Source organism: Protopterus annectens, chromosome 10.part0 (assembly GCF_019279795.1).
Source record: "Protopterus annectens isolate FY-2018-M chromosome 10.part0, PAN1.0, whole genome shotgun sequence".
NCBI classification, from domain to species: Eukaryota; Metazoa; Chordata; order Ceratodontiformes; family Protopteridae; genus Protopterus; species Protopterus annectens.
In genome coordinates this window covers 801,481,552-801,498,459 of record NC_056744.1, presented here as the reverse complement: position 1 = coordinate 801,498,459, position 16,908 = coordinate 801,481,552, and the positions used below count along the sequence as shown (strand labels likewise).

Below are 16,908 nucleotides of genomic sequence, written 5' to 3'. Positions count from 1 at the left end.
TCTGAGGACGTCTCTTTTGAGACGAAAGAGATAATAAAAGCTGTTTGTTCGCTAAAGTTTGTAGCTATTCTGCTCCTGGTGGTCCTTGTTTTACCTTTTAGTGGATTTTTGTGTGGGGACATTTTTCGTTATAAGGTTATTAAGTTGTTGGTGGTAGTATGGCAAGTGCAAGGGTACAGTGTTTATGTACATTCTTGTACACCATACCACCTGTAGAACTTGGTGGATATGACAGCATTATGTTGTGTTCTTTGGAGGGATGTATTAGTATGCGTTAAGTTAAGAGTGATCATTCTTTTCAATGGAGATCGCAGTGCAGTAGACATCGGGAAATCTATCCTTTCTGTCACTGTAATGCAATCTCAGAGTTGGGAAAAAAGTTAGCAGAAGCACAAGTAACCAATAAACTTCTTCTCATCGAAAATCCCCAAAAATGTAGTTCATCGAGAGTAAAATTCTCAGTAAAAAAATTTTTTAAAATAAAGCAAAAAAAAAAAAATAACAAAAAAAAAAAAACAGAAGTAGAATCTAATTCCAAAAAAAAAAATAAATAAATCAATTTCACAACCTAACTCAATACACTCAAGATTCTCAAGATAACCATTATTGTGTTCCATTGCTTAATTTATATACAATATTTAATTAATTTAACAAACAATTTATTATTAAAAGGCAACTAGATCAGTTTTAGCATTTTTATGCTTAGCTTTTTTTTAGCTTTTTTTAACCATGCTCAATTCAATCTCAGAGTTGGTATATATAATTTGCAAGGGGTATGGGGGGGTGCAGAATGTGTGCTTTTGTGTGTTGTTTTTGTACTAATGTATTTTTGGTATTTATTACTTCAGTGAAGTTAGTGTTTGGGAAAGTGCAGTTTCGATAAACAGTAGTCACTGTTTTGCGATTTGGAGAACCGTAAATTCGGTAATGTACATTAGACCCATATATATATATATATATATATATATATATATATATATACACATACACACACACATACACACATATATATATATATATATATATATATATATATATATATATATATATATAAAAATATATAGCTATATATGGGTCTACTGTAAAAGACCAAAAATCCACTTGTTCGAAAACGAACAGTGGACCCTCGGTTATGCGAAAGTGCACTTTGGCAAAGTGCACTTTCGCATAACTGAGCGGTCTATTGCTCTTTTTCGAATAAGTGGCATTCAGTTAAAAGCAGTAGACCCATATATATATATATATATATATATATATATATATATGTGTGTGTGTGTGTGTGTGTGTGTGTGTGTACACGCACACATAGTGGTGGAGTAAATGTATTATGAATAACCACAACACACAAAATAGTGGGAGCCCAGAGTAATTTAAAATGATGGTTAAGAACTGCACCTTAGTGAGTAATTGAAGAGAGGCAGCAATTGCGAGGTAGCCAGAGCATCTTGTGTTGGAGCAGGAGGGTAAGCCACATGAAAGGGACTCAGAAGAAGAGTACGAGATGAAAGCCTAGCTGTAGACTTCCCTTCTTTGTGATCTCTTTGTTTGTATCTCTCTCTTTGTTTAAGCTACAAGAGCAAAAGCTTTTTAAGACAAAATCATTTTCTAATGGTTTAGTTTCATAGGTCCATAGGCAATCAGTCTGCATACCATTACAATCCAAGACAAAAACCCATATTAATAACTCCCTCCAGCCTCAAGGAGGGCAAGACAAGACAAACTGTGGAGAATTTGAGGCTATCCATCTAATTAACAAGGATTTAGCCCAAACATGGCAAGGATGCTAACTCTACGTGACATATAGTGAAAGTTAGTTTCAAAGGGGGTGATATGTTGAGATATCCATCTACCACTTCATGGCTGCTTTGGGGTTCATGTCACTATACTGACACCTATTTTCCAGAAAGCAAAAACCCAAAAATGTTTCACTGAAAAGTACAGTTGGTGAAAGTTGGAAGAAATCTTTTTTTGCAGGGGGGGGGGGGTGGCAAGGATCCCTGCATCACCCACGTTTGGGGACATACACCATCTTACACACCTCACACTTATACATTCGTATTCCTTGGTCACACTACAGTGGATTAAAGGGAATTCACCACTGTCTGAAAATTTGTTTTTGGTGAAAATATTCACTGAAACAGCATCAAGCTAGTGACGGGGCAGTATGGTAAAAATGAAGCCAGTCATGTGATCCCCAACAAATGACACAAATACATGCTAACAGGCAAATGACATTTGCTGTGCATATATGTCATGAACCATGTGAACAAATAGAAAAAATGTCCACAAAAAGGAAGAAGCCAAGCTCTGTTCCTCTAACTGGTGGGAAACAACTAGAGATGGAGGGAAAAACTGCATACTGCAGATCTGGCTGTTGCTAATGGCTAAATCACAGTCATCTCAGAGCATCACGGAAAATATGAGTGGGGCTATCCTGCTAAGCATGGTAATCCAGTACCATCAGTGGGATCCTGCTGGAAGATCTAGCGGTACAAGAGCTACACACCCAGGAAGTGAAGTTTCAGTGTATTTCAATGCTAAGCCTTTTGCTAGTCTTACAGCAAAAGACAGCATTAATGTAATGCCACAGACAGTGTGCATTAATTATTGTACAACTGTGTGCGGAAGAGGGTTTAAACAGTTTGCATTAATTACTGTACAACTGTGTGAAGAGAAGGGTTTAAACTTTCTGAGATCCCTTCCAACTTCTCAGGAAGGACATCACTATGGCAGCATCCTGTCTGTTCTAAGGTTAAGGAAAGGACCAGAAGTTGACTAGAGATAACACCCTAACCCACCTTGATGAATCTTTGATGGACTAATGAAGCTGGTTCCCCTTGTCAACAAGCCAGTGTCTGGGAGATAATGATCGGTACATGAAAGTACGTGGCAAGCAGAGGTGGTAATGTACTTTAGTTATTATGGCAAAAGAAACAGAATGATTTCTTATGGTCCTGGATCCTTAATTTTCCTGAAGGGGATGTATGCTCTTCTTTCTTAGACAACTCTAGGCAGACACTAATGTACCTTGAAATACTAATGTGCATAAATCTCCTCAAACACCCAGCATTTTTGATGAATTAACTAGAAACCTGCACTGACAAGGACAACTAATGAGCACAGCAGTATGAAGAAGGAGATGCTAAATGCAGTTGACTGTACAGCTGCATTGAAAGCCACACATTTTTTTTTGTCTTTGGAACTGGGTCAGATAGTCTTGTATGACTTGGCTGAATACAAATCCTGTAACAAGGCACAGATGATGCATGACTTCAACTCCAAACAGTGGGTGTGAGTCATCTACATATGCCAGTGACATATCTGAATGCAAAATATACAGTATGTGAAGCTAGAATGTCTCAGAATGACCTTGTAGGCCAAATTAACAGAAGAAGATGATAAAAGATATGAAAATGCAACACTGATTTAAAAGGTACTGAAAGTGAGACACCCTGAAATGTTGTAACCTATACAAGCTCACAACACCGTGAGGAGGAGCTGTCACAATGTCAATAAAGACAGGGGGGTGCAGAAAGATACATCCCTGACTGCACCCCAAATGACCCATGTCTGACTAGAGGCACATGTGTTGGAGGGGCTGAGTGGGACTGAGGCAGAATGCAGAGCCAAGCATGCTTGTGTTGCAAGTGGTGTGCAGCTTGATCAGAAAGGTGTTCAAACTCGGAAGCATGGATGCACCTCCAGAATCATGCTCTTTCAGAACTCACAAGTTGCTAAGGGGGGGATAGGACAATCTGCTGGATTTGCAGACTAGCTCACTCCCAAAACCTGACTCTCACCTTGACTATGGAAAGAATGGAACAAAGGGTGGTCACCCTGATGAAGAAATGAATGAGTAAATTGGGTGCAGGAAGGGGAGCATTTGGGCCAATCCAGTGGACCATAAAAAAGGCAACAGGAAAGAGAGGTCCGTTTAATCAGCAGTCAGTTCATCAAAAGACAGTTTTTCTGAGTTTGTTCCTCTTTACTGAAGTGATATAACCCTGGAGTTGATAACATTGAAGTAAGGGTAATGAGGGGCGGGGGATACACCTCCCCTCCACAAAACTCAGGGATATACCATTTATGCTGGGTGCAAAAACAACAAAACTATATTTGGATGAGGTGACACTTGATAACTAGGAGCAAATCTTAAGAGACACACTAAAAAGCTGCATTGCTCAGGTTGCACACAACACCCCTAACTAGCTACGTATAAATAATTATGAAAGCATGTGTAACCAAGCCATTCACTACTGAACTGTTTTCAACACACAACACTTGTTTATCTCATACTCTTGTCCAAAGCATGTGAACACAGATAGATTTCTGAATCTTAATATACCATTAGCTCGTCTCAAACAAGCATTCAATCTTGCTGAAAAAAATTAAACCCCTGAATATTCTGTGATATTTAGAATCAAACTATTGACTCAACACACAAAAAGAAACAAGATAAAACAAATACAATTCTTAAGACTGGCATACCAGTTTTCCCCAACACTGAAGCAGCTTTTGCTGGTTTTATATGCAGTGTTGTGTTGACTTAGTATTCCTCACATTATTACAGATAATTAACAAAATAGGCAAACATCTTAAAATAGAAACACTTTCCAATATTTCTTAAATGCTGTAACAGCGTTACCAGGCAAACAGGATATACAGTAGCTGAAGTGATGTTTTGGTTCCACCACATGTAACAAATCAGGTGCATAACACAAACTACTTACTTAGAACTTTTGGTCCAAATACACAAAATATGCAGTATATACAGCACTTTGATTTTCTTCTGTTTAAAACTGGTTTATTTTAAAACACAATATAAAGCACTCTAGTAAAAATATTTCTACAGATAAAAGTATACAAGATGCAGTAAACCCCCTACCACAGCTCATATGTAATACGGAACGTGTTCATAAATGACTGTTCTGAGTAAAATAGAGAGTACAGAAGAATTTAAGTGTTCTGTCCTACTGGCTTTTTGCTTTAGCCTAATCCTGTAGCAAAAAAGGTTTGAAACACATAGTCATACTAGTCAGATGGCTCATTTCTCCAGAGTATATTCAGTGAATATATTCAGGATTTTCCCAAAGCTTCTGTTCCTGATTTTTATAGAGATTAAACTGCCACAAGATGCTACTGCAACTTCAGCTAAATTAGAATTCATCATGCTGAACAAACATTTTAACGTTCATTATGTAAACAGACTGGATGAAATCAATAGTTTAAATTTTGTTGGAAAAAAACCTGTTGAACCTTCAACTTAGCATATTCATTTATTAAACAACAGCAGATATGTTAACTGATTAATACTATTTTCATATTTATCATGGCAGTTCAATGCAATCCACAGGCTTAGAATAATGGAATCTTTCTTCAGTTAAGTTTTTTTTTCTATTATTTATACCTTAAATCAAGAACTTAAAAAAGAGGAGAATCCAGCAGGACAACATATCAGATGCTTCTGATGTACAGCAAATGTTAAGTTTGTTCTGTAGATGCTTTCTGTAAACAAACATTTGTGGTCCTTCATGCTAGATGTATATACTCCTGCGTTAGGTTTCATAGTTGAAACATTCCAAAGCCTTAGACAGAGTGGTACCAACTTTGTGTTATGAAAAAAAATTCGCTCTAATGTATTGATGTAAACTGTATCCCACAATGTTCACGATTACAGGGTAACCCCACAGGTCTGTATTGCATTCCATTCACGGGGGCTGCAAATGCTTGCATACCAAACAAATGATCAATGTTTATAACTCTTGAGTGTTACTTAGTTCATTTTAGGATATATTTTTTCATAGAAAAAGTTCTGTGCAAGGATGTATAGTTCTCCATCCTTTTCTCGTACTGCATGTGCTCTTACAAACTGAAACTGCTCTAAAGCAAATTCATAAAACTCATTCTCCATTTTCCATATTTCAGACTGCTGAAGTCTTGAAATGGTTTCTTTTGTTGGAGGTTTCTTCTCTGTTGTCTTTCTCAAATGAGACTTCTTCCCTGTAATAAAGAAGAAAGGGAAAATAATTTTAATGCAGCGATCACCAAGGAAGGGTGTTAACATCAACCTTTCCAATTTCTATCAAACATTGTTGAGATTTAGTGCAACCAAACATGCAGATGCTATAACTGCCAGTTATAACATGGACATGCAAACACACCACTAACAGCTTGTTTTTAGACATATCCTCGGGTGGTAAATGTTAACTTCAGGAGGGCAAATATATGGCCTGCCATCAACTAGACCAAAAGCTGACTTTTCTGCTGCCAAGAAGCATCACAGATCCATCTATCCTTTTAGAGTGCTCTGCACCCGTTTTCAGTGGCATTGCCTAACAGTTGGTTATACATACCTGGATGAGTGAAGGACGAGTGAAGTATGTGGTCAACAAACTACATAATGAAAAAACAAATGGTAATAAATATTACTTCTTGTGCCCTTTTTCTGTCACCTTCATAACTTTCAAATTATTGTTGCTCTTCAATTTTTATTCTTTGTAAATTACTACTGCTGTTCTTTATGTGTCATTTGTGTGTAATTACGGTCTTTGGAATTTTGTTGTTGTGTAGTCTCAGGGTAAATCTGAAAAATGGTCATCTTGAATCAGTTTTCTACCCTCCAATATAAATTAATTAAATTATATTAGTAACAAATGACTGACACAGCCTTTCCTGCAGTCAAGGATAAACTTCAACTTTAACATCAGTAGAGATGAGAGAGATCATTAACATCTACTCAGGTAACAAAAATGATTAGATGATTTATAACTATGTTATCACCTAATCACGGACTCTTCAAAATGACAATTACTGTGACACAAAACAGGACCTGAGGTAAACCAAAAAGGAAATCCAGCAAGCTACACCAAGAGTAGTAAAATGTAATAAATGAAGCGCTTTTCGTCTGCACAATATGCAGACTTCTTCAGAAACACAATTAAAACTTTAAACACTCTTATAAAAGTAAATTCAAATGTATTCAATTACCTAATAGTCAAGGCAATCAATTATACAAGTAATTAAACAGTAAAGTATCCAAGGATACGGCTGTCATTTAACGTACGACTCCACCTTCTTAAAAAATGGGAGTAAGTTTTAAATTTTAAACTCCCTCTTACAGCCCCAAATAACAACATGTTGTTTTATAACTTGCTTTATGTCAAATATATGCTCAATGGAACTGCGCACCAAATATAATATTACACATTATCCCAAAAATCATGAGTACATAAAAAAATATTAAGTACATAAAAAATACTACTTGGTAGAAAAATACATAAGTAATAAATAAGTAATAAATAATACACTATAAACAGACAAGTTGTATGTTCTAAGTTTTAAGTAAGAACTTACTTTGTCTACAATCAATATCTGGTGTAATACTATAGTTTTACTATTGTTAGACTGTTATTAGACTCACAGCAGGCTCATCTCTGCAAACTTTTAAGTTTAAGAATACTACTTATTGAACATGATTCATTTAAACCTGGGGATGTGTTGTGATGAATCATGTTCAATAAGTAGTATTCTTAAACTTAAAAGTTTGCAGAGATGAGCTTGCTGTGAGTCTAATAACAGTCTAACAATAGTAAAACTATAGTATTACACCAGATATTGATTGTAGACAAGTAAGTTCTTACTTACAACTTAGAACTTACAACTTGTCTGTTTATAGTGTATTATTTATTACTTATTTACTACTTATGTATTTTTCTACCAAGTAGTATTTTTTATGTACTTACATTTTTTTATGTACTCATGATTTTTGGGATAATGTGTAATGTTATACTTAGTGCGCAGTTCCATTGAACATATATTTGACATAAAGCAAGTTATAAAACATCATGTTATTATTTGGGGCTGTAAGAGGGAGTTTAAAATTTAAAACTTACTCCCATTTTTTAAGAAGGTGGAGTCATTGTACGTTAAATGACAGCCGTATCCTTGGATACTTTACTGTTTAATTGCTTGTATAACCGATTGCCTTGACTATTAGGTAATTGAATAAATTTGAATTTACTTTTATAAGAGTGTTTAAAGTTTTAACTGTGTTTCTGAAGAGGTCTGCATATTGTGCAGACGAAAAGCGCTTCATTTATTACATTTTACTACTCTTGGTGTAGCTTGTTGGATTTCCTTTTTGGTTTACCACAGGTCCTGTTTTGTGGATTTAACAGTCGTTTGTCAGTTCTGTGATTTGAAATTACTGTGACACAGCAGCACAACAATTAGTATTACTGCTCCAAGTGCCTGCTTCTCCATTATACTGTCCATCTGAGGTGTCTCTTCTCAATGAAAATTGCAGGTCTTCTTGCCCTGTGTCAATGTGGAGTTCTGCCAGGAGCCCCAGTTTCAATCCATACCCCATAAAACATGCTGTAGGTTAAGTAGCGATTCTCCAAAATGCTTACGTGTCTGCGTGTAAGTGTGTGCATCTGTGTGTGGGAGAATAGGACCTACTTCCTGAATTGGATGAAGCAGATATTGAACAATGAATGAACAAAGATTTACAGAACAGTAATGCTGCAGTGGGTTCCAGGTTGAGTAATATTTTTCTAGCTAGTAGATTTCAGCACTTTTTCCTAAAAAGATCCCACACATATAGGGCTGTGCATATGCCTAGCTGACCCACACTGGGATGTAACTTGGTTGCTACTTGAGCCTCATCATCCCCAAAATCTATCAGTAGTCTCTTTAGCCACTTGTCAAGCACATGCCTATAAAAGGATTTGGCCCTACATTTGCAAACAAGTGAAAACAATTATTTTGCCCAACTTACTGTCAATTCTAGCATCTTCAGGTAATCGTAGAACTACTCTTCTGCAAGGGGGTTAATAAAATTTTATTTCTGACCCATCAAAGGGGGACACTGAGAAGATCAACTGATACAGTAAAAATGGATTCCCTTAAGTCCTTGTAAGACAAGTCTTTGACCTCTGTTCCCTGTGCATTGTACTCATGGGTATTATTTTCCTGCAACAACCTAAAGTGTTAGTCTACAAAGTAAACAGTAGAATAGCAAATGCACTTCAAAGTGCAGTTTGCTCTTTCTTCAAGACAGTGGGATCTCAAAGTGAGCATATTTAAATGAGACAGCTGTTCGAGTTTTGAGGAGCTTACCCCCTGCAAAAAAATATTTATATATATTTTTAGTGCTTTCTGCATATTTTTTGTTTCACTCACTGTTGAATAACAGCACTTATATACTACATTCTGTCGGTTGTGCACAAAAACAATCCAGTCTTGAGGAATGACAGGGGAAGTGATAAACTACCTGTTACATCCATCATTCCTTGATAGATCATTGGCTGCCTAGAATCATAAGCAGTACCATTAAGAAGAAGGAATCAAAAAATCACCCCACATCAAGGTTCAGATATCAAGAATCCTGAAACAGTACCTATAAAGGGCTTGACTCTAAGTCACAGTCGAGACAATAATGTTTTCTGAAGGTGTGCCAAGGGTGAAGTGTCTGCTAGATAAATGCATATGCTGTACACACTCATGAAGCAAGTACTGGAGATTTCTAGCCACTCCTATAATGAAAAGGGCTTCGACTGCAGCAGTAGGTAATATACCAGTCAGTAGCTGCTCAACTGATGGCAAAATATAATACAGTTGGCAGTCCACTTAGAAAATGGATGTGTGGCAACTGGAATCACTTCCTAACTGAAAATGGATCACTGATCCTTCCTCCTAAACTTGTGCATGGTTTGGGTAACACTTGAGCTGTCAAGGTTTGCCTAGAGTAGGAATGACCTCTCTGCCCTATAATTTTCTGTCTCTGGAAAGAACATGGGGTGATTAAATACAGTGATTGAGAGAACCTCTGAATTCACTTTTATAAGGAAACACAGATTCAACCTTAGGGTGATGTCAGCCTTGTGAAAGATCAGATATGACTGCATACACATATGGGCCTGAAGCTCAGAAATATAATGCACATTCACCAAGAGAACATTAGCCAATAAATTTCATCAGCAGCAACTCAGCAGAAGATCCAGCAGAAGGATTAGCAGGTCTAAATCAGGCTTCTGTATGAGGAGGTGTCAGCTGTCTCCCTAACCACGGTTAGGTCAATAGGTGTGTGCTTGACTAATGATCACAAGGGCTTTTTTTAAGCCTAGCCACGCAGCTCAAATCTCTGACAAGTTCAGGTACCCTTGATAAGTGTAAGCAGGGGCTTGGGAGATGAAACACTTACAGATTAACTCTGTCCATTGGAGACATAAGATCCAAACCAAGGGTGAATTTCCTGTTCCCTATCCAATTATCTCAGTTACACTTAAATTGGGATAGTGTAAAACTCTGCATCAAATGAATGGGGATCATGTTCCAGAGAAAGTGTAGTCCCTGGGATATATAACTGTTTCTCCAGCAGGTCCTATTTATATCACAACCAAGGTTAGAACAGGTAAAGCTAATTGTTTTGTGGATATGCATGAAGTCCATCAGGATGAGGTCTGACAAAGCCTTGTATGGTAGGTACAGAGCTCCCCTCAACAGCTTGTAGAAGACATAATATATGGACAGGACATGCTAATTATACCCTGTATTCTCTGTGGACATTCCAATTGTTGGATGTGCCTAGTTAGGTATATATGAAATGGGCATTGTACTCAGTGATAAGTGTGATGAATGCTGAATACAGTGGAATAATTACCTCCTTAGTCCTAGATGCCATACCTTTGTTTATAAGTTGCACAACATCCTCACTGCTGTAGACACGTGATGGTCAAAGGTTAGATTACTGTCTGTAGGGATCACCAAGTCGTTAACTACTGATTCGACTCTAAGGAGTACATTTCCATTATAATAGTTACCAGGGGTGGATGATCTCCCGAAGAATATTATTATGCATTTCTTACAATTTAGTTTTAGTCCATGGCTCTGACACATTTGTCTGTGTCAGCCCTTCCTGGAGAATATTTGAGTTGGCGGGGGATTTTATGACTGCTCCTAATTTACAAACATCTGCAAATTAGTCAGAAAGAGGCCAGTGACATTGGCCTTGACTTCAGAAAAGTAAATGCCAAAAAAGAGCAGTCACAGGACCGACCACTCCGCTGGTGAATGGCCTCTTTGTAGAGGTGAATTCCCCAATTCTGACTTTCTGTTTTTTGTCTGTGAGCTAGCTGGCTATCCACTGGGTGACAAAGGTTTATACCTAACCTCTAGAGTTTGTCAACAATGCCGAAGTAGGGTACTGTGTCAAATGGTCAAGGTAGACAGTGTGAACCATCTTGCCCTCCATCCATTGCTTTGGTGACCTTCTCAAAGAAGTATACCAAAAAGAGTAGGAATGACCTGCCCTTGATGAAACCAAAATGGGTTCCGTCCAGTATGCAGAGGTTTCCTATGTCATTATTGATCATTTCCAGAATAATGCTTTCCATAGCTTTGCATATGAAACTAGTGAAACTTATCGGTCTCTAGATTCCAGGGTCTGTGGATAGCCCAACTTTGTGCAGAGGGGTGACTGTTGCTGTTCTCCTTTCATGAGGCACAAAGCATGTTTGGAGGGAACAGTTAAATAGCAATTCCAGAGAGCTTGATAGATCATGTTTCACGCTACTTAGAAGACATCCTGGGATATTGTGTGGGCCCATCGATGCAGTGTTCTTGGCCTTAAAGACAGCATTAAGGACCTGTTCCCTAGCGATAGTAGGGGGAGTTATATTTGATGGTATTTCCTGAGGGAAGGTTGAGAGGGCTAGAGGGAGGTAAAGTCAGGGCTGAATTTATCTGTCAGTAGGTTTGCTATATCTTCTGGCTCAGTATAGGTAGCTCTATTAACAATAAGCTCTGCGCACAATTGTGTAAGTTGTGGACATACCTAAAGAATGCCTTATGGTTGTCTTTGGCCTCTGACGTCAAACTTACCTCAAATTTGGCTATGGTAGACTATTTGTACTGTGAGTTGTTTGTTTAGTTTGAGGAGTGCTTATATCCTGCTGGATGCTATGCCTCCTAATTTTTGCCAAGATTTTCTTCCTTCTGTGATACAGCCTACTGATGTTGTGACTCCACCAGGGTGACTTGTTTTTTGAGTTAGTTCTGTACTTTTTTCTGGTAGGTACAACTGCCTCTATGCAGCTATTGACATGCTTGTTCAAGTAGGCTTTCTCTGAACAGTTCCATGAAGGGAGCAGTGTTCTCAGGGCTTATAGGGGCTTGACATTTTGCTAGCTTATCACTTAATAGTAGGAAGTGAGCCTTACGGTAGTTACTTAAAATTCCAGGGTTAGCTGGGGTTCCAGGTTTAGGACAGGAGAGTATGCTGCATTGACAAGGACCAGGGTGCTAAATATCATGTCATTATCTGTCACCATGGGGTTATCAGAATGACTTGTGGCCTTTCTTCACTGAAACTTTTTCTTGTGATTGAATCATGCCAACTGTGAGTAAATCTAGTATTACCCATACCTAGCCATGGACTACAGTTAGTAGGACTAACCCTGCCCTATCTCTCAACCTGCAGACATTGAAAATAGCAGCAAAGGCCCTGACGAGTAGGCACGTTCAGCCAAAACTCAGGGCTTCGAATAAGCATAACATATGAATATTAAATAGCACACAACTATTCCCACTTCCAGTAGGAATGTGGAATACTACTCAGAAACACGTTTAAAAAACAAAGTAACAAAAATGACTGAAAAATACAAGCACATTACCAAAGAGACTGAGTGAAATCTGCAGACTTTAACAAACTATACTGCAAAATTATATCACCCAAGGTAATTTATTTTTGCTTCATAAAAAGGGAAATGCAAGACGTTTGCCCTCTTTCTTTAAATTACTGGTGTCAGTAGTATGCTTGTCATATAGTGTGGCTTTCTGTTAAGTAGACAGATTCAAAAATCACATGTGATGAAAGGCATTCAGAAAATTGTGTGAAGGGGTAAATCAAGCTTGAAAATTGGGACTTCCTAAATCAGGCCTTAAAATAGGATCCTTCCTCCAAAACAAGGACAGTTGAGAGGTTTGAAACATATGGCGCTTCCTACTATTTACATGTAAGATAGTATTTTATGTATATATGTGTGTGTGTGTATGTATGTATGTATATATATATATATATATATATATATATATATATATATATATATATATATGTATATACATACACATAGATATACAGATATATATATATATATATATATATATATATATATATATATATATATATATATATATATATATATATGTATAAAAAATCCAGCAAACAGCACAATAAACAAGGTCAGAGCCAGCCGATATCTAATTCCAATGTGCCTACAGCACATATAGATCTGAAGAAGGGTTGTCTGGAGTAACCCAAAAGCACTTATCCCTCTACAGTTTTATTGTTTTTATCTTTGCAAGCTGAATAAATGTGCTTATATTTTTAGCCATCTGTTTTGGAGAATGATTTTCATGCATATCCATTGAACTGCTGGTTTGTTGTTAAGTGGAATTGTCGGAATTGTTTTCAGTGTTTTAACCACGCTGAATTTTTACTTATGCTTCTGTTCGGCACTTGCCACATATGCTAAAGGCACATTGGAATTAGATATCGGCTGGCCCTGGCCTTGTTTATTGTGCTGTTTGCTGGATTTTTGACATATGTGGATGTATGGTGAAGGCGTTTATGAAAAAGGAAATACAAGTGTCTCTGTGTGTTTTTGCAATAAACTTGTTCAACTTTGCTGCCTGGAGTTGTTCATCGTGAATACTGCTTGTTGGTTTTGGACATATATTTTTTACAGTACACTCCAGAATTCCGGCCATAACTTGTTTGGATATATATCTATCTATCTATATATATATATATATATATATATATATATAGATATAGATGTATATATATATATATATATATATATATATGTGTGTGTGTATATGGGTTCATAGGTAGAAACTAGGCTATCTGCCCTAGGGCATTTATAAGCCTCGCCAGAGTGTATTTGGCTTCCGCCTCCCTATTAGATTAGCCTACTGTGCCTCTTTAAAGTAGGTCACAGAAGGTACCCTTTTAAGATTAGTTTACTGTGCCTCTGTCTAGCAGGGACAAAGAAGAGATCCCAGGGGTGAATTTGTGATCTCCCATCCACGCGTCCAGATTTCGCTTGAAGAGGGTCAGCAAGGGGCTATGTCTAACATGAATTGGGATTCTATTCCAGAGTGAGGGGAGCCTCTAGGAAATGAATCTGTCACTCCAGCATGTCCTATTTATTTTTGTGCTGAGGTTTAGGTCCCTGGATCGTGCAGCTCTAAGGGACTTGGATTTTTTGAGGTGGAGCATGTCCATTAATTCTGGGTTTGACATGGCTTTGTACGTCAGGCATAGATCGCCTCTGAGTAGGCGGTAAGCAACTGAGTAGAGCTGGAGTTTCTTAGTCGAGCTGCATAGGAAATCTGTTTGTAGCCCATGATCCTCTTGGTGAGGTACTTTTGGGGTCTTTCCAGTTGCTGCAGGTGTCGGGTAAGGTACATCCCAAAAGGGGCATTGTACTCAATTACGGCCTGATGAGTGACGAGTAGAGGGGCACAATGAACTCTCTTGATCTAGATGCGAACCGTTTCGTGATAAGGTGGGCTATATAGAAGGTCTTTCTAACCACTTTGGCAACATGATTATCAAAGGAGGGATTACTATCTATGTTTTTCCCCAAATCTCTAATTACTTCTTCCGTACTTAATGGATTACCACCTATGTGGTAATTTGTGGGCACCTTGTTTTTCCCAAAGGGGATGACTATGCGCTTGTTAGCATTTAGCTTGAGGCCGTGGCTCTGGCACCAAGCATCCGTCTCTGTGAGACCCTTTTGAAGGACGCTTGTGTCAGCTGGAGATTCGATTATGGCCCCCAGTTTGCAGTCATCTGCGAACTTTGTCAGCCATAATCCCCCCATGTTGGCCTGAACCTCAGAGAAGTATATACCGAACAAGAGAGGTCCCAGAACTGAGCCGTGTGGGAAGCCACTTGTAACTGGTTTGGATTCAGACATGGCACCTGCGATTCTGACCATGTGGGTTCTATCACTGAGCCAGTTTGCAACCCATCTTGTGATATAGGGGTTGATATTTAAGCTGGTAAGCTTATTTATGATGCCCGAGTGGGGTATTGTGTCAAAGGCTTTTGTGAGGTCCAGGTAGGCTGTGTGGACTACCTTGCCCTCATCTATGGCTTTGGTAACTGTTTCAAAGAAATCAACTAGGTTTAAGAGGCAAGATCTGCCCTTAACAAAGCCGAATTGGGTAGGGTCCAGTGTCTGGAGGTTCCCAATTTCTTTGTTTAAGAGTTCCATGATAATACGCTCCATAGCTTTACAGACCAGACTAGTCAGGCTTATGGGGCGATAGTTTCCGGGGTCCATTGTGGCACCACCTTTGTGAAGTGGGACCAGTGTAGCTGTACGCCATTCTTTGGGTACATATCCTGCAGTAAGGCTAAGTTTGAACAGTGACTTAATGTGAGGGTTCAGTTCTTCTTGGAGCTCGTGTAAGTGGGCAGCTTTCACCTGTGCATCTGTGATGTCAGGGAGGTTACATTCAGTTGGGATAGGCATTTGCTCCTTTGGGGGGGAAGGGGGGGGGGGAGTTTGCACTGAATTTGTCTGCCAGGATGTTGGCTATGTCTGTAGGTTCAGTATATTTTGTACCGTTATGCAACAATTCAGAGCATATCTGGGAGTTTCCGCCCATGTTCCTGACATAACTAAAGAAGGCTTTGTGATTATCTTTAGTGTCTAGGGCAATTTTTCTTTCAAAACTGTCCTTTGATGATTTTATGAGAGAACGAAGTTTCTTGCTAATAATGATCAGAGATGCCTTCCCGTTTTGGGATTTTGCTCTGTCATGTAGTAGCTTCCTCCTTCTGTTGTATAGCTTATTTATGGCCGGGGTCCACCAGACCGTTCTCCTGTTTTTGGAGGAGTGAGTCTTGGTTTTATTTGGGATAGCACGATCCATGCATTCCTGCAGGTGCTCATAGAATGCATTTATAAAGGATTCTGCGGATTGGGCTGTATTATCCTCTGGCCCAGGGGCTTTGAAGGATTACATCTCAGTCTTGAGAAGTGCAAAGTTGGCTTTTGAGAAATTCTTTACAGTGATTTCCTTGGCTGGGGGTGGGGACGGGATATGGATGACCAGGGAAATTTGTTTATGGTCTGATCTTACCAACGAGGGGTTTACCTCTGGTGTGGAACATAGAGTCCCCATGTTGGTGATGACCAGGTCCAATATGTTGTTCCCTCTTGTGGGAGTGGTGACCAGTTGTTCCATTGCATTAGAGTTTATAAATTCAAGAAACCGTTGGGCGAGGGTGTTTGGGCTTGAGTAGTTTTCCCAGTCAATGTTTGGGTAGTTGAAGTCACCCAATAACATAGTGTTTGGAGAGACCTTCATATTCTCCAGTGTTCTCAGGAATGCCAAGTGGGGTTCCTGTAATAGGGAGGGTGTTCTGTAGCAGGCTACAAACTGAAAGGCAGTTGTGCCCGCTGTTAGTTGCACATGGATGGTTTCCTATGCTTCGTGCAGTGCCACCAACCTGGAGGTGTAGGTATCTTTGATGAATACAGATACTCCCCCTCCTTTTGTGCTTCGGTCCGAGTTTTGGGGCCGAAACGCATGGTATGAGTTATAACCTGGCAGTTCTGGGGTGCACTCAGGAGCCTTGAACCAGGTTTCTGTTACTGCACAGACATCGATTTTCTCCATGCTGAGGAGAGCCTCGAGTGCGTGCATCTTGAGGTTTAGACTTCTGGCACTGAGTAGCATTACCTTTAGTTTTTTTATCCTTGGGTTGTCTATGGAGGTGGGTTTGTCCTTTGAGCCTTGCCTAAAAAAGGCACCATGGGGGTGGCAACAGCCTTGGCCAGTATACGAAAGCCTAAGGGTGACAGGTGCAAGCCGTCCCTAGCG

The 16,908-nt window shown here is 38.9% G+C and overlaps 1 protein-coding gene across 1 annotated transcript in view; it reads right to left on the bottom strand.

Moving 5' to 3' along the window:
• Positions 1 to 4,777: 4,777 nt before the first annotated feature.
• HS2ST1 (heparan sulfate 2-O-sulfotransferase 1) overlaps positions 4,778 to 16,908 on the bottom strand; it is a 692,935-nt gene continuing 680,804 nt past the window's right edge. The window contains exon 7 of the mRNA XM_044086811.1: positions 4,778 to 6,000. Within this exon, the coding sequence (XP_043942746.1) occupies positions 5,774 to 6,000 (227 nt within the window). The 3' untranslated portion in view covers positions 4,778 to 5,773. The remainder of the gene's footprint in view (positions 6,001 to 16,908) is intronic.